The 20,763-nt window shown below is 44.8% G+C and overlaps 5 protein-coding genes across 5 annotated transcripts; 2 read left to right on the forward strand and 3 right to left on the reverse strand.

Moving 5' to 3' along the window:
* Positions 1-284: 284 nt before the first annotated feature.
* On the forward strand, positions 285-9,096 carry atrA (protein kinase MEC1; the record flags this gene model as incomplete). The annotated part of the gene is made up of 24 exons (XM_040788677.1): positions 285-864; positions 920-1,584; positions 1,640-1,938; positions 1,997-2,395; positions 2,447-2,599; positions 2,657-2,753; positions 2,835-3,314; positions 3,370-3,615; positions 3,667-4,931; positions 4,995-5,503; positions 5,563-6,031; positions 6,084-6,390; positions 6,440-6,537; positions 6,742-6,903; positions 6,971-7,070; positions 7,121-7,315; positions 7,364-7,655; positions 7,706-7,903; positions 7,955-8,079; positions 8,132-8,220; positions 8,270-8,392; positions 8,480-8,652; positions 8,725-8,843; positions 8,905-9,096. The coding sequence occupies 24 exons, from the start codon at positions 285-287 to the stop codon at positions 9,094-9,096; spliced, it is 7,335 nt and encodes a 2,444-aa protein (XP_040652449.1).
* A 346-nt stretch (positions 9,097-9,442) lies between these two features.
* On the reverse strand, positions 9,443-13,129 carry PGRI_009650 (putative AAA family ATPase; the record flags this gene model as incomplete). Its single annotated transcript, XM_040788678.1, has 5 exons — positions 9,443-9,641; positions 9,691-9,909; positions 10,185-10,424; positions 10,831-11,480; positions 11,597-13,129. The coding sequence occupies 5 exons, from the start codon at positions 13,127-13,129 to the stop codon at positions 9,443-9,445; spliced, it is 2,841 nt and encodes a 946-aa protein (XP_040652450.1).
* A 559-nt stretch (positions 13,130-13,688) lies between these two features.
* On the reverse strand, positions 13,689-14,424 carry srgA (Rab family GTPase srgA; the record flags this gene model as incomplete). The annotated part of the gene is made up of 3 exons (XM_040788679.1): positions 13,689-14,011; positions 14,062-14,329; positions 14,395-14,424. 3 exons carry the CDS (start codon positions 14,422-14,424, stop codon positions 13,689-13,691), a joined length of 621 nt encoding a protein of 206 aa, XP_040652451.1.
* Positions 14,425-15,023: 599 nt separating this feature from the next.
* PGRI_009670 (NCA2 family protein) lies at positions 15,024-17,127 on the reverse strand (the record flags this gene model as incomplete). Its single annotated transcript, XM_040788680.1, has 4 exons — positions 15,024-15,261; positions 15,324-15,449; positions 15,528-17,051; positions 17,111-17,127. 4 exons carry the CDS (start codon positions 17,125-17,127, stop codon positions 15,024-15,026), a joined length of 1,905 nt encoding a protein of 634 aa, XP_040652452.1.
* Positions 17,128-17,777: 650 nt separating this feature from the next.
* PGRI_009680 (sterol desaturase family protein) lies at positions 17,778-18,818 on the forward strand (the record flags this gene model as incomplete). Its single annotated transcript, XM_040788681.1, has 4 exons — positions 17,778-17,784; positions 17,853-18,070; positions 18,118-18,203; positions 18,260-18,818. The coding sequence occupies 4 exons, from the start codon at positions 17,778-17,780 to the stop codon at positions 18,816-18,818; spliced, it is 870 nt and encodes a 289-aa protein (XP_040652453.1).
* Positions 18,819-20,763: the final 1,945 nt, after the last annotated feature.

Genomic DNA, 20,763 nt, shown 5'->3' on the forward strand with positions numbered 1-20,763 from the left:
TATATTTAAAGACCTCAAGAATACCATTAGTCTATTATTTGATATGGTAAATACAAGGGCCAATTTATAGAACTACTAAAATCGGTTCACCAGCTCTGATATTAATTACTGTACTATGCGCACATGTAATGGTGGATACTTGGCGCCTCAGGTGTCGATATATCAACTCTGTCCCCGTGTATCTGCGCACTTCCAAACATCCCCACGAACCCAACCTCGAAAATTTGTTTTTAAACACGAATTGAATTCTTTCAAACCTAGTACTATGAATATGTGTATCCCATATGGCAACCGAGGGAGAGAATGAACGGGCCACCGCGCCTGGGAACGCTTGGAGAGTTGAACCTGCCTCGTCTATCCTTGCTTCGCGTTTCGTGCCGCATCTTGCAACCCAGGGGAATGAATCGCACATAACCCGGGAAACATTTGCACAGCTTCGCCAGGAACTTCTTAATGAAATACAAACCCAACTACGCGTTGACGAAGATGTCACTGATGTCAACAAACTCATATGCATTGTCTTAAAGGCCGGCCTAGAGATTAGCCCGAACGGGGGCACATCAGAGCAAGATCTGGAAGGGCAAGTCCTCGACTGCTTAGATATCATTCAAGCTAGCATTGAGAAAGCTCCGCAAGCTCTGTGGGAATCCTCTGACCCTCTTATCTTGGGCGAGGACATACATGCTCCTCTATTTGCATGGCTAATCCCACGACTGATCCGACTCGCCACCACCTGGACCTCCGAAACTGTTCGAGAAAAAATCCAACTTCTTTACGCAAGCCTAGCTTATTCTCAGTTCAAGCAAGCCCGTTTATTGCCTGCAAGCTATGCCGTTGCTGCATTTCTGCGTGCTTGCACGTCCGGTCCGTTTCTTGCCCCCGATGATGTAGAACATTGGGCCAAGCTAACATTTGGTAGATATTTTGTGCTCTCTTGAAACATTCCAACGTAGCAATTCCTGGGATACGCGCCTCAGATGGTTGTCGATACCCGCCGCAGATGGATCGCTTATCGAGGACATCCAAAACCTAGGTCTTTCCCCCGGATTATTCAAGAGCAACATGGCCCTTGGAGGCTTTGTACAGACTGTATCTCTGGCATGTCGATTGCTTGATTCGTTCAACCCGAGGGGCGAAATGCAATACCATGCAAAACATCACGATCTCATCCTCCGCCAAAACTTCTCGTGGGTACTAAATGGGTTTCATCGCCTAAGACATGTCATTATTGAGTGGCTACAAATAAAAGGAGCGCAGGTTACCTCGGAAGATGAAACTGTGCCTCTGCAATATTTGACATATTTGCACCGATGCTGCTTACCAGGATCGACTTTGGCTGGGCTGCTCCCAAGCATGAGCCTGACTTCTACCTGGTCCCAATGCCTGTCTGGCTTTCTGGGCCTTGAGAATATAGCAAAGCTGCCTTCTGTCCAGGTCACCCTTGGTCGCTTCTTGTGCGATTTGACTGAAGCTGCAAAGTCCTCTCAGCCTCTAGTGCACCAATTGAGGGAAACCCTGCTTCCGGTGTTGACAGAAGTCAAAGATGGCAATTCCAACTTCCAGTCCCTTGAGTCATGTCTCTGGGTAAGCTGTCTCTCATATCTTCCACAGATGGGTTACCGAACTAATACCAGAATAGAGTCCCCTCCGGACATTGTATGCCCAGCTTCTAGATACAGCACTGCCGCTGACAGTGTGCTCACCCAGAGGGTTACCAGGGGATGTTTCTGAGGAGCCAGGTACGGCATTCCAGAGAGCCGGGGTTTTACACCAAGCGAGGCCGAATGAAAATGCCCCGGTATCGAAACGGCTGTGCCTTCCGGGTCTACCAACCGGGTCTCCCAATCATGGCCTATTTCATTTGCTTGTGGGAAATTTATCAGCGATTCTTCAATCCGACTGTGGCAAAACCATGGCAGATCTGCGCACCTCCATCCAGTAAGTGGACGAAGGGATACCTCTCCATGTGTCAAATGCTGATTTATTTGGGTAAAAGAACATCCTATGAGGAACTTTCCGAATCTAAAAAAACCGAGCTACTGGAAATCCTTGGTAAAATTTGCTGCGCAACGGCAGAGAAGCTTTTGAGGAGGCCCTCGGATGTCATAAAGCGAGACACGCTCTTTTGTCAAATATGCGATACGGATCAGTATCAGAATAATCGTGCGGAAAACGAGGAGCATCCCGCATTTGAGGAGATATGGTCACTATTCAATTTCATTCTACCCAAGCTTACGCGCACCCCTGGCCCTCGGATATCTGCAATGGTCGCGCTCAGACGAATGCTGATGCACGCCCCTAGCTCCAATCAAATGCATATTTCAAACTCTGCCTCCGGAGAATTCTGTCTTCATTCGCTCCGAAGCTCAATCAGAGAATTGCGTGTTGCGACTGGGTGGGTTCCATAGCCGTATTGAAGGCACGATGGATACTAACAATTATATAGACATTCAGTGGTAGCTTTCGTGCGCTCAAATCTACCAACAGATATCCGGCGGGCCAATTTCGTTGTTGTGCTCGAGTGGCTTAAAAATCTTTCCGGAAAAGATGACATGCCTCTACAGGAAGCTTGTATAATAACACTCTGTGGACTGGCAACGTGCGTTTCTACTCCCCCAAAATTTAGTTACTTTATCTCACGATTTGTTATATATAGTGTCTCGGAAGATGAAGAGAAAAACATCATTCTTCTTCGGTTGTTGGAGTACCTTGGTCATCCAAACCCTTACGTTTGCGCCGTGGCTTACAACGAAGTGAGTATTACTGGGATTATACTTCTGATTACTCTGATCTTCATTCCTATAGGTGTAATGGCAGCTTACTTCTGAATCTAGTTATCCAAACTTGCCCAACAATCTTCCTTGACACCTGCTGGCCTCTTTCGGCCTTACTGGAGGACTCTTTCGGTGACTGTGGTCAAGAACCTCCAATCTCGCCCATATATGGCTGAGCAGCTATGTGATTTGCTTGGCATGAAGGTTGATGGGTTCCTACGGCTGACGGAAGTCCATGTCTTGCCCTACCTAGTTTTGACACGGAAACGAGACATCATTTGCAGAATTGGAGCTAGTCGCAACGAAGGCGAATCGGCCTTTGATGTTTGCTCGGAGAAGAATAACCTGGCTGCAATCCTCGCTTTCCTCTTATCTCAGCAATCAAATAACCCGGAGGGTATGATCATGTCTCTTTTAGCAGAGATAGATCCCGCATTCAAGGGTCGATCTTTGGCGGAGTTGGTGAGGATTGAACCAATTCTCATTGCTTGTGACTTGCTGAAGAGCCTTGGCGATGCGGGCGAGCAAAAGAAAGAGAGGGTATGTTCTCGTTTTTCCCTTGCCCCTTCTGGGCCGCTAATAAGAGTCCCCTTAGTTCAACCAAGCTCTCCATCGATTAGCCACATTTGTTCCACGCAAGATTTCACATGGAAATTCGTCAAAGAAAGCGGATCTAAGTCACTTCATCGAGGAGCACGTTCTCGGTATCATCACACAATTCGCAAATGCCATTAACGACTTCCAAGTTAGACAGACGTTGGCAGAGAAGAGAAGAAATATCAAAGCCATAGAAGAAATGATCAATATTGCCCAGGGCCATGTTAGCAGTGCATTGCCTCAGGTATGTATACAGCTATGTGAATCGGTTAATTTTTGTTACTAAATATCGCAGGTTTGTGCATGTCTTCGATCCGCGCTGGAAATTGAGGAACTGTGTGATTATGCATTCTCCGCGTGGAAAACATTGATCAGTTCCCTTAGCGAGGAGGACCTTGAGCCAATAATTGATCAGACGCTAGCGATTGTGATCAGATATTGGGGAAACCTAACCGAAGAGAGCAGGAACCGCGCATGCCAACTTATCGATCATATCTTGACAAATCATTCGAGTCTTGTACGAGATACCTTCAACACCATGCCTTCGCTTGCATCCATTCCAGAGATGGCTGCCTTTGATGCCAAAATCAATGATCTGAAAGCGCAAATGGACGTTCGAAGCCAGTTCCTGGCGTTAATTCGTCGCTGCCAGAGTGAAAATGCCACCGTTGTTGAGCAAGCTCTAATGGAGTTGGCTCCTTTTCTGTCAGCAAATGAGGAGTTCCTCCATGACTCTGTTTTGAGCGAACAACCAGACCCTGTGATTGCTCAGTTGACTAGGTCGTTGTTGGACTGCTGTGTTAAATTCAGTAATACCTCAGACAGCATTACTTTGTTGTCGGCTCGATGTCTAGGGCTTGTCGGCTGTCTCGATCCAAACCGAGTTGAAACCATCAAAGAGAAGAAGGATATACTTGTCCTATCCAACTTTGATAGAATGGAAGAAACAGTTGCTTTCATTCTTTTCTTCCTCCAGCATGTTTTGGTCGAAGCATTCTTGTCTGCTTCCAATACTAGGGCTCAAGGGTTTTTGGCATGGGCCATGCAAGGCCTGCTCAAATTTTGCAAACTGAATGCGGTGTTAACCCAACGCTCTCGCGATTTACAAGGCGATGAGAAGTATCAGCGCTGGATGGAGCTCCCGGAAAGTGTTCGCAACACTCTTACGCCATTTCTTACATCTACCTACACAGTCACTGTCGTCACCAATCATACCGAGGTCAACTATCCGCTCTTTTCCCCTAAATTGACTCACAGTGAGTGGCTTCGAACACTGGTGCAAGATCTTCTACGAACTGGGAATGGAGACAACGCAAAAATGGTCTTCTCAATATCGAGTCGTGTTGTGAAGGGTCAAGACATTTCTATCTCTTCGTTCCTTTTGCCATTCGCAGTCCTGAATCGCATCGTGGGAGGGACCGAACAAGAACAACAAAATCTTCAACACGAATTGATGAGTGTTCTTTCACATCCTATTCCGGAGGCAAATAACAATGCTCGCGAGACAATCATAAGCAGTAGCCAGGTGAGAATCCCTGTCGAATCAAATCGAGTTTCCCAGTACTGACAAGAACCTTTTCTTCGACGGTAGAGTGTTTTTGAAGTGCTAGACTACCTGTCTAGATGGCTGCAAGGAAAGAAAAAACATCTCAATGGCCTCAATCACAGTTCCAACCAAACGAGTCGTATCCATAAAGATCCAAGCCGTGATGCGCTCATTGATAAATACTCATCACAGATCAAATCTGTCGAAAATCTTTTATCCTCAATACCGCCAGAGATCATCTCCAAGCGAGCTGTTGAATGTAAATCATTCTCGAAGGCGCTTTTCCACTGGGAACAGTACATTCGAAAATCCAAGGTTCACGGAGAGGCGCAAGAGCGATCCAGTCTCGAACCTCTCTACCAAAGATTACAAGACATCTATAGTCAGATTGACGAACCCGATGGAATCGAAGGCATTTCAAGCCACTTGTCTGCACTAGACATTGACCAGCAGATCTTGGAGCACCGGAAAGCTGGGAGATGGGCCACGGCGCAGAGTTGGTATGAGCTGCAACTGGAGAAGGAGCCTGAAAATGTCGATGCGCAATGGAATCTTGTGACCTGCCTTAAAGAATCGGGCCAACAAGGTAAGATCAAAAATGAGACAGTCTCTGCATAAACTATCGTCTTGCTCACCATTATCCAGATGCTATCCTCACCCGTTTCGAGGTTCTTAAAGAAAATGAGTCAGCGGCTTCACGGTTCCTCCCCTTTGCAGTTGAAGCTTCATGGATAATGGGCAGATGGGACAAGCTAGAGGGTTATCTTGACCTTTGTGCCAAACAAGGAACTGAAGAGTTCAACGTTGGGATAGGCTCAGCTCTTGATGCTCTTCGCCAAAAGCAAGATGAGGCATTCACTGATAAAATCAACGAGCTCCGGCTCAATGTTGCCCGATCATTAACCACAAACTCGGTGGCATCACTACAAGCATGCCATGATGACATGCTCCGGTTACATGCTTTGTCGGAGGTCGAATCCATTGCTAAAGCACAGTCAGGTCAATCGCGTTCCGCCCTGCTGGGTACCCTAGACCGACGCTTGGATGTTTTGGGTGGCTACCTTTCCGATAAACAATACCTATTGGGATTGAGACGAGCCACAATGGAACTAGCGTGAGTTCATGATCTCAAAAGCATGAAACAGACAGCTAAAACCACGACACAGGGGCGAATTTGCGGATTCTGATATATCTGCTGCATGGCTCACCAGTGCTCGCCTTTCCAGGAAAGGAAATTTCAGCAGTCAAGCTTATCACTCGATGCTCAATGCGGCACGTCTGAAAGACAGATCAGCTTCTATTGAACACGCGCGACTCCTCTGGAAAGACGGGCATCATCGAAAAGCCATTCAGACTCTAGAGGGTGCAATTTCTGCTAACGAAGTTAACCCGAGTACGTCTTCTTCGGTGGATATCGAAGCCATGTCATTTCTTTCGGGTCGTGGGCAGCATCAAAATGAGTCTACAGCTCTCGTGAGTTATGCAATACAGTTCACGTGGACTAGGATACTGACCTGTCTAGGCCCATCTTATGCTAGCCAAATGGACGGACAGGGCTGGTCAGACCCACTCTCAGGCCATTGTTCAGAGATACCGGGAGGCCATCAAGCTGTATCCAAAGTAAGTTGGAATATCGTCGCTTTGATGTGGTTAGTTCTAACGGGAAAAAAAAAAACAGGTGGGAAAGGGCACACTACTACCTGGGGAAGCATTACAATAAGATTTTAGAGTCTGAAAAGGCCAAGCCCATGGGAAAGGAAGCTCAAATATAGTCAGTTATCAAGACCTCCCATTCCCTACCTAGTACTGACCAATATCACACAGCCTGAGTGGAGAAGCCACAAAGCTTGTCATTGATAACTATCTTCGCTCGCTAACATATGGGACCAAATATGTCTTCCAGACTTTACCCAAGCTTCTGACCCTCTGGCTCGAACATGCCTCTATTGTTGAACAGCCTATTGATCCGAAAAGAGGCGATAACGAGTAAGAAATAGTTTACTGGTGAGGCTATTGGTAAATAGTTGCTAATGAGCGGTTCGCTACGCATTAGGGAATTCCAAAAGCATACACAAGCGCAACGCAAGAAAAGCCTGGATGAGATGCATGCACAACTAAAGAAATTCATCGATAAGCGCTTACAGGCGGCTTTGGTGGGTTTACGAGATGTGATTTTCCCGGGTAGCTCGCTGACAGTTTGTAGCTGTTCACAATCCTACCCCAAGTGGTTGCCAGAATATGTCACCCTAACATGACAGTCTATGATCTGTTAACGCGGATTGTAGCCAAGGCGGTTCACAACTTCCCACAGCAAGGTCTCTGGACAGTCCTTGCCGTTGTCAAGTCCTCCAATAAGGAGCGGGCTAAAAGGGGATATAATTGCCTGCAGAAGATCATAGTAAGCATTATCCGTCTAAAACAGAGCACAGGAGACTAACTTGTTCAGGACTACGGTAACAAGTCAAAGGGAGAATCCTCCATAGCATCGGAAATCCGTCGCATGATCACTCAAGGTACAAAGTTCTCAGAGGAACTACTGCAACTCTGCCTTGCTCCGGTGGAGGAAAAGTCATCCCGAGTTCAACTTGGTCGCAATCTAGGGTTTAATCATAAAGTCGCGCCATGCCGATTAGTGGTGCCTTTCCAGGCAATGTTGATCCCAAGTCTTCCTGTCAGTCAAAACATCGAATATATCAAAGGTTTTAGGGCCTTCCCTCGGGACCCAACAACTATTGAGGGTACGGTTACCGACTTCCACTTCCTGCAGGGATAAACTAACCGAAATTAGCTGTTTTGGATGAAGCACAGATTTTGAACTCGCTTCAAAAGCCACGCAAAATCAGCCTGCGAGGATCTGACGGGAAGATCTATAACGCACTTTGCAAACCCAAGGACGATTTGCGCAAGGATCAACGTCTCATGGAATTTAACAACATGATCAACCGGTTCCTAAAGAGAGACGTGGAATCAAGCAAGCGGCGCATGTGTAAGTGGTTTAATGAACTTTAGGCCATTCCAAAAGACTAATCAAGAACAGACATCAAAACATACGCTGTGACACCTCTAAATGAGGAATGTGGCCTTATTGAATGGGTTGATAACCTCCGCACACTGAGAGAGATTGTCATCAAGTTGCTGCGCGAAAGAGGCATTTCACCAAACGTAGGTACACATCTAATACGGTACCCAGGCTGTGTTATTAACATAGCAATAGTACAACGAGATCAGACATAATTTGAACGAGATCTGCGCTGATAGGTCATTCGCAAAGTTACCCTTATTCACCACTAACATCCTGGCCAAGTAAATCTTCCGTGCCGATATCATGAGTCCACTATACTGACAGTTGTAGGCTCCCACCGGTTCTTCACGAATGGTTCATCGAGATGTTTCCTGAAACAGAGGCATGGTTTACAGCGAGACTAAGGTATACACGGTCCTCTGCTGTAATGTCAATGGTGGGATATGTTCTTGGGTATGTACTCTCTTGGAGGGCTCTCTATCTGCTTTCACCTATTACCCCAGTTCCATCATGCTGATCAGTTTTATTGTATATGCATAGTCTGGGCGATCGACATGGCGAAAACCTCTCATTCGAAGAAGGAACAGGCGGCCTCCTACATGTCGATTTCAATTGCCTCTTTGACAAGGGTCAAACGTTTGAAAAGCCCGAGGTGGTACCATTCCGATTGACTCATAACATGATCGATGCTTTCGGCGCTTACGGGTACAATGGTCGGTTGCCTTTTTTTTTTTTTCTTTTGAAATATCCTCAAGTTTTCTCTTAAGCTAATCTCTAAGGTACAGGACCCTTCAGAAGGACTTGTGAGATCACGCTTAGCCTGCTGCGACAAAATGAAGACGCCTTGATGACTGTACTTGAGACATTTTTGCATGATCCAACTACCGATTTCATTGGGAAGAGAGTGAGTACATTTCAAATCCGGTTCTCAACAAGTCAACTCCTAACAAGTCTCTTTACCCCAGCGTCGCACCCATGTGAATGTCCCAGACACACCGGCTGGTGTTTTGGAAGATGTTCGAAACAAACTCCGTGGCTTCATGTCTAAGCAGCCCATTGCACTTTCAGTGGATGGCCAGGTCGATGAATTGATCATACAAGCAACGGATAAGAAGAAACTGGCGTCAATGTACATCGGATGGTGTTCTTTCTTCTGATGATTTATCTCTCTCTTTGGAGATACATTTTATTCAAGCCATGCATACCAAATCTCCATCTCCTACTGTTATATTTGCCCCTACGGCTGTTTCGTATAGTACCCAACCAGGTCCATCCTGATCATTAGATAAGTAGCAACCGAGGATACATAATGGCTACCTGAGGGACGTAAAATCTTGTGTAAATCTTACATTAAAAGTGGTAGTGGAATTTGTTAACTGCTGTGTAGAACTAGCTATTCTGGATATCTGACCAGAGAGAAATTCAGTTGCCCGCACCGAAGATCACGCGCAACCCTCGTTAGAAGTGAACCAGTACACAACAAGACAGAATACCGCAAAGCGTTCAATGTTTAATTTCGATTGTGGCCTCGGTCCCGGTTTGGACTGCGACTTCGACTGCTGTAACCGTAGCTGCTGTAGCTTGGGCTCCGGCGTCGGTGATTCCGCGAGTCTGAGCGAGGACTACCTCTGCGTGGCGGTGGTGACCGGGATCTAGAGGAGTATGACCGAGAACGAACAGGAGATCGTGATCTTGATACAGTCTGGGGCCTATAGATGTCGTGACGTTCTGCGGGTCGACCGCCTCCATACCGCCTGGGTGGGGATGACGGGCCTGCATACGGTCCTCGGCCGTATCTAGGGCGACTGCCATTCCCTCGAATTGATGCAGGAGGTGGCGAGCGTGAGAATTTGCGGCGAGGGAGAACGATTGAGACATTCAGGATAGCCCCGTCAAGCTGAGCTTCATGCATGTGGGCAATAGCTGCTTCTGCGTCAGCGGGGTCGTAGTAAAGAATATACGCAGTCCCCCTATTTGTCATAACTGCAAGAGTGTTAGGAAACATACAAATTTCAGATTGCGAGTCAAAAGTGAGCCTTACAAGCTTTATTGATTGGAAGATCGAGATAGTCTATCTCTCCAAAGCCCCCGAAGATCTCTCGGATGTGAGCTTCCGTTACATTTTTTGTCAATTTTTCTACCACGATCTATAGAGAAGGAAGAAAAGTCAGCTCTAGGTTGATAGAAATAATGGCAGTCACTAGGTGGACCAGTCATATCACAGCAAGAATAGACGACCACTTACCTTGGAACTTCTCGGAGGACTGGGATTGGGAGTAAGTGATCGGCTTTCACTCCGACTATTGTAACGGCGACCACCTCGACTGCGACTGCGAGATCGTGTCCTGCCACGAGATGGGGATCTGGATCGAGTTTTTGAACGATAGCGATCGCGTCGTCCTTGTGATGGACTTCGGGTGAGACTTTGGGATGGGCTTTCGCTTCGGGGTTTCGAACGACGTAAAGATCGCGACCGTGCTCGGTCCTGATCCGGTGATTGTAGAGGTGATTGGTCGCGAGGTGATCTCAAGGACATGTTGAAGATTCAGCGCACAGCACGCCAATTGAATACCAGGGCTTCAAGCGGTACAAATTGAAAATGATTAAGCCACTGTAGATAAAATGGGAATTGAAATAGAAAAATTCAAAAAGCGATAGAAAGGAAGAAGTTGGAATAGTAAAGAGAGAAAGAGAGAAAGAGAGGAGAGGTTGAAGGGAAGGGATATTCATTTTGGTACTAACTTCATTCGGTAATCACCTAGGGACCTCCAAGGCACTTTATATTATACTTCAACACTTCAGCTTCAAGAACTTTTTTGACTTTTATTTGTACAACAAATCTATTGAATATGTATTGATCTTATGTCTAGGTCTCTCTCCATTTCTCATACTCTTGGATGACAGTATCAGTGATTTGCCGCCGCACTTGTCCGAGCGCATATTCAAAGTGTTTCCACTGCACATCTTGCTCCTGCTGTGTTTCCTCCTCCTCATCAAGTGCTGCATCTCCAGCAGTTTCACAGATGCTCACAATCTCAGCGCCAGAATAGCCGTCAGTCAGAGCTGCCAGGTTATCCAAGTCGACTTCAGGGTTCAGCACAGACTTTTTGGCCCAAATGCGCAAGATTTCCCTTCGCGCCTCAAAGTCCGGAGGGCCGATATAAAGGATATTGTCCAATCGCCCGGGTCGCATCAATGCTGGGTCTAAAACATCGGGCTTGTTGGTTGCGGCAATGACCAACACATTTCGAAGCTCCTCGATACCGTCCATTTCGTTGAGCAAAGTCGTAAGAAGATTGACACCCCCCGAGCTAGTGCTGCGTCGAGCAGCAATGGCATCAATCTCATCAAAGAATATGATACTTGGTCGTGCTGCCCGGGCCTTTCTGAAGATCTCTCTCAATGATCGCTCAGACTCTCCAACGTACATGCTGAGAATCTCTGCACCCTTGACTGCCAGGAAGTTCAACCCCGCCTCTGTGGCTAGGGCTTTGACTGTCAATGTTTTGGAACAACCTGGTGGCCCATACAGTAGAACACCCTTTTTACTTTTCACGTTAAGTCTCTTCATCCGTTGGGGATACTAGATTTTTTTCAAAGGATAAAGAAATTAGTCTTTGAGACATTGGTTCTCTGGGATTCGAAGACAAATCTTACCTTCAAGGGCCGCTCAACAGCTTGTTGGAGGCGTCTTTTGATATCATGTTGTCCACCGATGTCTGACCATCTCACCTTTGGGGTTTCCAAGAACACTTCCCGCATGGCCGTGGGACGAATCTCCTGCAGGGAAAGCAGAATGTCTGTCTCTTGTATCTCCAATGGGATGGCCGATTCATCATCGATGGAACCTCCGTGGTGCCAGCTATATGGGTCGGCCAGGGTGGCCGATATGGCTGTGGAATTCTGCCCTAGCAGTTCTCGTCGTCGGGCTTTGCGGCAGATCAATTGCAGAAGGGCGAAAATATCAGCTCCAACGTATCCGTGCGTCTTTTCTGCTAGTATTTCTACGAGCTCGTCGGTCAAACCGGCAGACACTGGCCCGCGAATGGCATGGAGTATCTCAGCTCGGTCCTGAGCGGTAGGGACTTGTATCTCAATTTCTGTCCCTAGTCGGTGGGGCGTTCTGAGGGCGTCATCGACTTGATTAGGGTTCCTCGTTGCAGCCACCACGAGGATCGATGTATTTCGGATAGCATCTAGATTCTCGCAAAGGACAGATGCAAGAGACTGAGACTCAATTGAGGTTCGCTTGGGGGCAATAAATTCCAACTGGTCGATGATGATAACACTGGGATTAGAGCGAGCTGCCTCCTGGAAGATATTGCGCAGCTTAAGCTCGCCCTCGTTGATACTTCTGCCCAATGTTGACATGTCGATTTTGAATGTTTGTTTCCAGCCAGCCTTCTCAATCTGCCCTAGAAGACTTGTTTTGCCAGTCCCTTTTGGCCCATAGAGTAAAATCCCTCGGGTTTTCTCGTAGAATGATGGCATCGCCGGCTTCCGCGGGTCAATGTTAAAATCAGACAAGATTTCATTGATGTCGTCAAGCTGGCGGGAGAGACCTCCAAGGCCAGTCGACTGCACCGCTATACCTGATGATTTTTCTTCTTTTCTTTCTGTGACTGGACCAAGGGAAACCTTCGAATCCTCTGTGAATTGAAAAAGTGTATGACTAGACTGGGGGTTCTGTGAATGTATGTTAACCACTCGAAAACTCCTGAGTTGGCTCTTGAGCTCCAGCTCAAAAGCCAAGCCTGTCGTCAAACACCCGCATCGGAGAAGCTTTTCCTCCAGGGCCCATTCCCAGTGGGATCTATCATTTTCTGAAATTATGCCATGTTTGGCAATTTTCTCGGGGTCTGAGCAATCCGCTAATGTCACTAGATCGATGTTTTCTAGGGAGCCTTCAGCCCTAGTGATAGAAACTTTCTCTCCGATCTTGATGTCATAGCAATCCTGGAGTGTCCTTGATATTTGCACAACTGTGCTCTGAATATTCTCTGACGCGTACCATGCTATGGCAGTCTGTGGTGGGCCATCACCTTGCTTCAGTGTGCAGATGCTCTCTGTTTGAAGCCTTAGACCAGCTAGCGACGAGGAAGATAGATAGACACGAAATGCATCTTTGAGATCCTTCCGTGCCTGCTGCTTTGACAATGGACGAGCAGTGAAAAGGCGAGCTTCAGACATATGGAATAGGAAGGTTGATATTCTCGGAAATGTCTGTGTCGGTATGTTTAAAGGAATGTTACATTAAAAAGGGAAAAAAAAAAAAAAATCATCCATAGGAGTTTTTCCTTTTTCCTTTTTTTTTGGGGGGGGTGGGGGAGGGGGAGGGGCAATTCCGAAGGAATAGAAAAAATAAATAAAAGAACAGAATCTGGTCTGAAAAAGAAAGATCTTCACTTGAAGAGAAGATTGAAAGGAATAAAATAGAAAATAGAAAAAAGAGGAATGGAAATATTTAAAAGTGGGTCGTGAATAATATTCTCCAGAGGATTATAGGTATAAAGGTATGCCAACTACTATATATAAACATATATATGTACCCTATAACAAATTTATAACTACAATATCAAAAACAGGATATGGACACGATACTTCACCTCTTCAGGCATAAAAACTTGGACATTCAGGTCTTGGCACATGATAATGTAAAACAAAAAACGAGATATCGATGGAAAAAAAAAGAGGGGAAATAAGAAACATGTAGCTTAAAAGACAAAAAGACAAAAGGGTGATGATACAACTAACAACACTTGCCCCCAGAGTTGCCGTTCGAACCGGAGCCTTGCTGGTCTATATTAACGCCCTGAGAACCAGATTGTTCGGTCTTGGAAGTATCCATCCCTTTCTTGATATCCGATGCAAGGCTGTAGAACGCTTTCTCGATGTTGATGTTGTTCTTGGCTGAGACCTCGAGAAAGGGAATGCCAAGTTCATCAGCGAGCTGCTGGCCTTGTTCAGTAGAGACTGCCCTTTTCTCCTCCCAGTCACACTTATTTCCAATAAGAATCTTGTGTACACCCTCACTCGCATGTTGCTCAACGTTTGAAAACCAGGTCCGAATGTCTAAAAATGATCAGCCATAGATTTCACTGGGAGAGGGGAGAGAATGTTACTTTGGAATGATCGTTCATCTGTCACGTCGTAGACCAACAGAATACCCATGGCACCCCGGTAGTATGCCGTCGTGATAGTCCGGAAGCGCTCCTGGCCTGCAGTGTCCCAGATCTGCAACTTCACTCTCTTGCCATCCAGTTCGATCGTACGAATCTTGAAATCAATCCCGATTGTAGTGATGAATGATGGGGTAAAGGAGTCTTCGCTGAATCGCAATAGACAACATGATTTACCCACGCCCGAGTCCCCGATCAACAGGAGTTTAATCTATGGTAAAGTTAACACTGGAGTTCTTAGAGGTAAATTCTGTTGCATTTTCAACGGATACTGACCAGGAAATCATAATTCCGCGTGCCAGCCATTATGGATTATGGCGATATTTGGGTAGAAGTTAAGCGCCAAAGCTAGCAGCGCTGATTGATAGGAGAGGTGATCCAGAAATTCGCCAGGTCAGGTGACAAGAGGTGTTAGTTTTGATGAAGTGATGGGGGAGAAGTAGATGTAGCAGGATGAATCGGAGCAATCAGCTTGATTTTCCCAAGTTGCCCCGAGTTATCACTTTGGCCGAATGCTGGAGCTGAGGTCGATAAAAGGGTATATGAAAGGGGCGTAGATTTCAAGCAGAGATCCACAATCAAGCATACATGAGCTCAAAATTTTGGAGTGTTTTATGGGAAAGGAGGTCAAACGATGCACCGCCGGAGTGGAGATGATGACGGTAGCGCAACGGTAAGGATTTATGTAAGCAGCATCGGGACAATAACATATTCATGTTAATGTGTATGTTGTATGCATCTATTTTTTTTAATAATTGATGGAAGTCTCATAAAGTATTAACATCTTTTTTTTTTTTTTTTTGGTACATTTTTAGGAACCGAGAAGGTAGTATATAAGATGGACTTGCGTATGTATGGTAATATTAATCTATAAGAATCGAAGTATTTGCGGATAATGTCAACACCTATTGGAAATAGGTCCATCTCATCCTTTCGATCACGCGAATTTGCTTGTCCACTCCATTCTGAACATTCAAAAGATCTTGGATATCTTCTCGGAACTCTTCGTACTGCATACTTCCAGCAATTATCTTCACGTGCTGAAGGAGAGCCTCTGCCTCACAGATCAATTGTCCAGACTCCTTGTAAGCGATAGTCCCATTGGATGAAATCGCAGAAGAAGTCAAAATACGGGCCACATTCCTGCATGGTTGAAATTAGCGTGAAAAGTTACATGTGTATACACCAATTTGAGAACATCATACCGCAATCCACGTTTTAGTTCATGTCGTTGCTTGCCCTTTCGCAAACCTCGTCGGCTGCCGAGAAGGCTGCCTAGCCACCTCATGGTCGCAAAAGAGACCAAGATTCCAGGAGTCAACCCAACGAATCTAAATAACAGAAATGGTTAGAAGATAAAGGGGAGAATATTGAGGGAAAAAAAAAAAAAAAAAAAAAGGGACACCTACCCAAATACAAGCTCCTGGCTCTTCAGCAAAGCATCGATACCACTGATGGCAATTTCCACGTCGACCTTCGTCTTCTGGATCTGGATCAGGAGGGCGCGAATGAGATCGCCTCTAACGGTTCCAATGAATGGCGAGCGCAGATCCCTTTCATACGCTTTGAGAACGGGAGTCAGATCACCCTCCTTGACAGAATTCACGATGGCGGTGGTATCCGCCACAATACCCTGTTGAAGATCCGGGCGGTCGCGGACAAAATCCACTACCATTCTCTCTAGACTCGCCCGATCAGCCAGTAGGCTATTCTTGCTCATTATCGCAATCTCGCTTTTCTCATCATGTCTGATCGTCCCGATGAGTTTTCGGATTGGGTGCACAACCCAATTACCCCAGAAATCGATAGTGGTGGAACCGATATTGACAATCGACTGGATGATTTCCTCTTTTCGGCTGGTCAAAAATTTCATTGATACACTTCCTGAAAGGAGAGCAGCTGAGACTGGTAACCAATATCGGATGATGCGTGAAGGGCGCCCATGGCGACGAATGAACAACGACATTGAAGTGGTATGGTTTGGCAGCTTCTCTCGAAGAATATGCACAAGTCGCTCAATCAAGTCCAAAGGTCTCTGCACTGGGTTCTGCCCTTGTATGTGCATTTCAATGCTGTCAATATCCCTCTCTAGAGTGGCAAATATTCCCTGTTCCAACTCGTGAGTACTAGGCTCAAGTGCTATCTGCTGAAAGATGGCTTCAATTAGAACCACCGCTCTGTGAACTGAATCGCACCATTTGACATTGATAGTCCCGGGGCACAAGGAAGCGGAGTTACTCGCTTCAAAAAGATGCCATCCCTCCATCAGAAGGCCAAGGCTGCTGGTATGGAGGTCTTTCAATCCCAGGAGCAAGTCTCGTTTCTGTCGCATTTCTGCCCGAGATAATCTAATCGGAGATAGCAATTTGGCGCGTATGGAGTGCCCACCGAGTTTCCAAGAACTCTGGCAGGCAATCTGGTAAAATCGGGTCCACCTAGCAGTGATGGATGGGGCCCCTTGAGAGGTCTGAGCGACGCACGCATCCTGAGTCCACAAACAGAATTCCGCGGGAGATTTCTGGACGGCATACAGACCGCTATACCAGATAGATCCCAGCATCTCACCCCAGTAATAGGTCTCATCATGAAGTTGAAGTGTTTGATCCAGGAAGGTGTTCATGACCAGTCCTGATGCCTGAATGGCAGCCTTTGCAGCCACTATCCATACATGGTCCGAGAGTTGTGTATTGTTTCCTTCACTGGGAGTGGCCTGTACTTGGAGGCGAGAGAAGGTATCCGAAAGTAAGTCTGCCAACCGACCGGGAGATAGAAGGGATTGTGTCTTCGAAGTCACCGAAATGGAGTTGATGAGATCTTGCAATTGGTTAATTGACTCAAGAGACTCGGTGGATAATTCTGCGGCATCTAATCCCTGCGGGCTTGCAATCTGTTGTTGGAGGCGATCAAGCTGAGTGTTGATGCCACAAACAGTTCTGCAGAAGGAACAATTTGAGTAGGGGCTTTTTTTTTCGGGAAATCAAATCACACTCACTCTCGTATAACAGACATCCCAGAATCTTCCAATGGTATGAAATACACCCCCAAAGCTGACCATAATACCTAAAGCGGTATATAGTTATGGAGATTGTAGGAAATAACAGAAGGATTAAGGTTGATGTCGTCATGCAGAGTTGTGCAAACAGTGCAAAAAAGTGAGCCATGCAAACCATGCAAACCATGCAAACCGTACTTGAGCCTACACAGTAGAAAACATCCTGGACAGGGTCATGTCAATGTGTATGGGGTACTCCATATAGAGTAGTTTTGGAGCCAATCTCTTAAAAAGAATAAGTCAAACATAAAATTATCGTAAGGTCTATACAACAGTTTATAGTCTTAGAATTGGAATTCAACCAAACAAAAACCAGCAAATTCTATATTACCTGATTTTATGCAGGTGGGGTGATCTCGGATATCGGCTTACCAGTGGCCTTACCCCTACGTTCAGGGGAAAAAAAAAAAAAAAGGTGATCTCGCCACGTCGGGATTGGACTATCCTTTATCTCTTCTTAATCTTCTCCTTTTTTTCTTTATAACCTCTCTGGCTGTGGTTTGACATCTATCTTCACTTTCTTCTTTCTGGTTTCTGCTTGCTTCCTGGTTTCTAATTTTCCTTCTCTTTACTTTCTGGGGAAACCAAAAAAACAACAACCTTTACAATGTACGGTGATCATGCCCTTTACCTGTCATTGTACCTAACATCTCTTATAGGAATTCGACAGTTTTGTCCTCAGGGACATACTGGGGCCAATTCGAGGAAATTGGCAAATACAATGCCGACCTGAATGTCGCAGAGAGGTTGTGGGCAGCCTGGTACGCTTGGATGCAGAATGATGTCCTGGCCACTGGAATTATGTCGTTCGCCATGCATGAAATAGTCTACTTCGGTCGCTCGCTACCCTGGATTTTCATCGATACATTGGGCCTGTTCAATCGCTACAAGATTCAGGGCGTAAGTAACACCCTTCAATCAATTGGCTTGCCTCTAATACCGTCCAGAACAAGATTCCGTCACTACGGGAACAGTGGGATTGCGCCAAATTCGTCCTTTTGAGTCATTTCACTGTCGAACTGCCCCAGATCTGGTAAGATTATCTTGCATTTTTTGGGGGAAATATTGAGGATCTAACGTGTATGCTAGGCTCTTCCACCCCTTGGCACAATTCTGTGGGCTCTCAACCTCGATCCCATTCCCTAGCCTTTGGACCATGGTATATCAGATTGCAATCTTCTTTGTGATGGAGGATACCTGGCATTACTTCTCCCACCGTGCTCTTCATTGGGGTCCACTCTACAAGGCTATTCACAAAATCCACCACCAGTACTCGGCTCCTTTCGGATTGGCTGCTGAATATGCCTCGCCGATTGAAGTGATGATCCTGGGCTTCGGAACTATCGGGTGCCCAATCGTGTGGTGTGCTATGACAGGCGAACTGCACATTCTTACCATGTACATCTGGATCGTCTTACGCTTGTTCCAGGCCATTGATGCTCACAGTGGTTATGAATTCCCATGGAGTCTTCACCATTTCCTACCCTTCTGGGCTGGTGCCGATCACCACGATCTCCACCATGAGAAGTTCATCGGCAACTATTCCAGCAGCTTCCGGTGGTGGGATTATGTTCTTGACACGGAGTACACTCCAGATGCGCTGAAGCGCCGAAGGGAAAACAAAGCCAAGGTTTCGAAGGCCCAGTAATCAGTTCGCATGTTTGCCGTTCTCCGTGCACGTTATGCTTGCCCTCAAAAAGCCCTATTCGGGTATTTGTCTAGGTGTTCGGCCTTGGATATTGTCCAATGAGTGTGTAGTTTCTCATGATGCTTATTATCTTCGGGATAATAATGTGATAATGTATTTAATATTTCAATACCGTTTAGATCTTCAATGGAACCACTATTAATAATACAGCCCTATTGCAGAAAATGTAAACACCCCCCGGGGGTGGATGGTGTACTCGTGTAATATGTAAATCCTGCGACAGATCGTGTTTCACCCACTCCTTCAGATAGCCGGCTCTACACTTGGTCTAACTTACGCCTTTAGGTGTTGGACTGCACTAGCCTAAATATTTTTTGCCGGACGGGAGTACTAAAGATGACTTATGCCAAAAGCTTACTGTACGGAGCAAAAGGTAAAATGAGTATATTTGTAAAGAGCGAGAAGCGCTCGCTAGTTATTTAACTCCTGGATACTGATAAATAGACTGCGGTATATCCGCTCCAATGAATATCAGATCCATCCTTATATCCGCCATTTGCGAATATAAATTGATATCTATATCGCTAGTATAGACTACGGCACGATCTACAATATCCGCGGATATCTACAATCCATATCTGTAAACTGCGGATATAGATATTTTTTAATATCCAAGATCCGCAGCCTTACGGATTTAGATATAGACCTTATATCCATTAGATATTTACGGATATCTAACAGATATTAAATAATATAAACATACCTAGACTCGTAACCTTAAGGGGTATATATTATTTTATATTTTTGAGAATAGATAAATTACTAGGGAGCAGTAAATATCTGGATGAAATAATTGAGATGCGTAGGAGAGAAAAGAAGCTATCTACAGTTTTAGACTAATAGGTCCTGAGAGCATACAGACGATCATGTGATCATCTGACAATTTTCCTCTATATTTTTTATATAATAGTATATTGTATTAAATAATCAAAGTCTAGATTTTCCTAGGGTTATATAAATTTAAATATTCTTATTTATATATCTAGCTAGAAGCTATCAATAATAATAGCCTTAGCTATTTTCGAATCTACTTTATGTCACAATCTGAGAGTATTGCGGATAGGATTCTGCCATTAGATCCCGACTTCGGTTAGGGTTCCGAGTGTAGAGGGAAGGAGTTAAATATTTGTATAGTTTATTATTATTATTTGCTAGAGACCTATAAAGGCCCTATAGACTCAATTCTTTCTTTCTTCTTTCTTTCCTTCCTTCTCTATACTTAGTATTTTTATTAGAATATACTCTTTGCTTTAAAGAACTAACTAGTAATATAATACTAAGTACTACTTTTAATTCTACTAGTAGTAAGAATATATAGACTATTATTATAATTAATCTTAGCCTTACTTTACCCTACTTTCTATTCTTTAGTATTATATAAACTAAAACTTAACCTAAACTAAATTAAATCTAGTTTAACTAATTAAAATAATTAAAACTTATTAAAACCTAATAAACTATAGTAAGTAATTAATTACTACTATACTTAATAATAATAAAGAAGCCTTTAAATATAAGACCTATACTTTAAATCTAGAGACTTTAATAAAATTAGTAGAAACCAATAAGAATAATAATAAAGATAATACTAAAGAAGAATTATCCTTTTTATATAAATAGCTAATAAAGACCCTTTTTTAAAAAAAGATTCTAAGAACTTATCTACTAGTATAAGTAATTAGAATATTAATACTAAGAGTTTAAAGATAAAATTATAATCTTTATAGTAAAGATATCACGATCTAGGAGTATTGCGGGTAGGATTCTGCTATTAGATCCCGACTTTGGTTAGGATTCCGGATTCGGATAGAAGGAGTTAGGTGTTTATATGGTTTATTATTATTATTTGCTAGAGACCTATAAAGGCTTTATAGACTTAATTCTT

This window comes from Penicillium griseofulvum (genome assembly GCF_001561935.1).
Source record: "Penicillium griseofulvum strain PG3 chromosome Unknown contig_79, whole genome shotgun sequence".
Classification (NCBI taxonomy): domain Eukaryota; kingdom Fungi; phylum Ascomycota; class Eurotiomycetes; order Eurotiales; family Aspergillaceae; genus Penicillium; species Penicillium griseofulvum.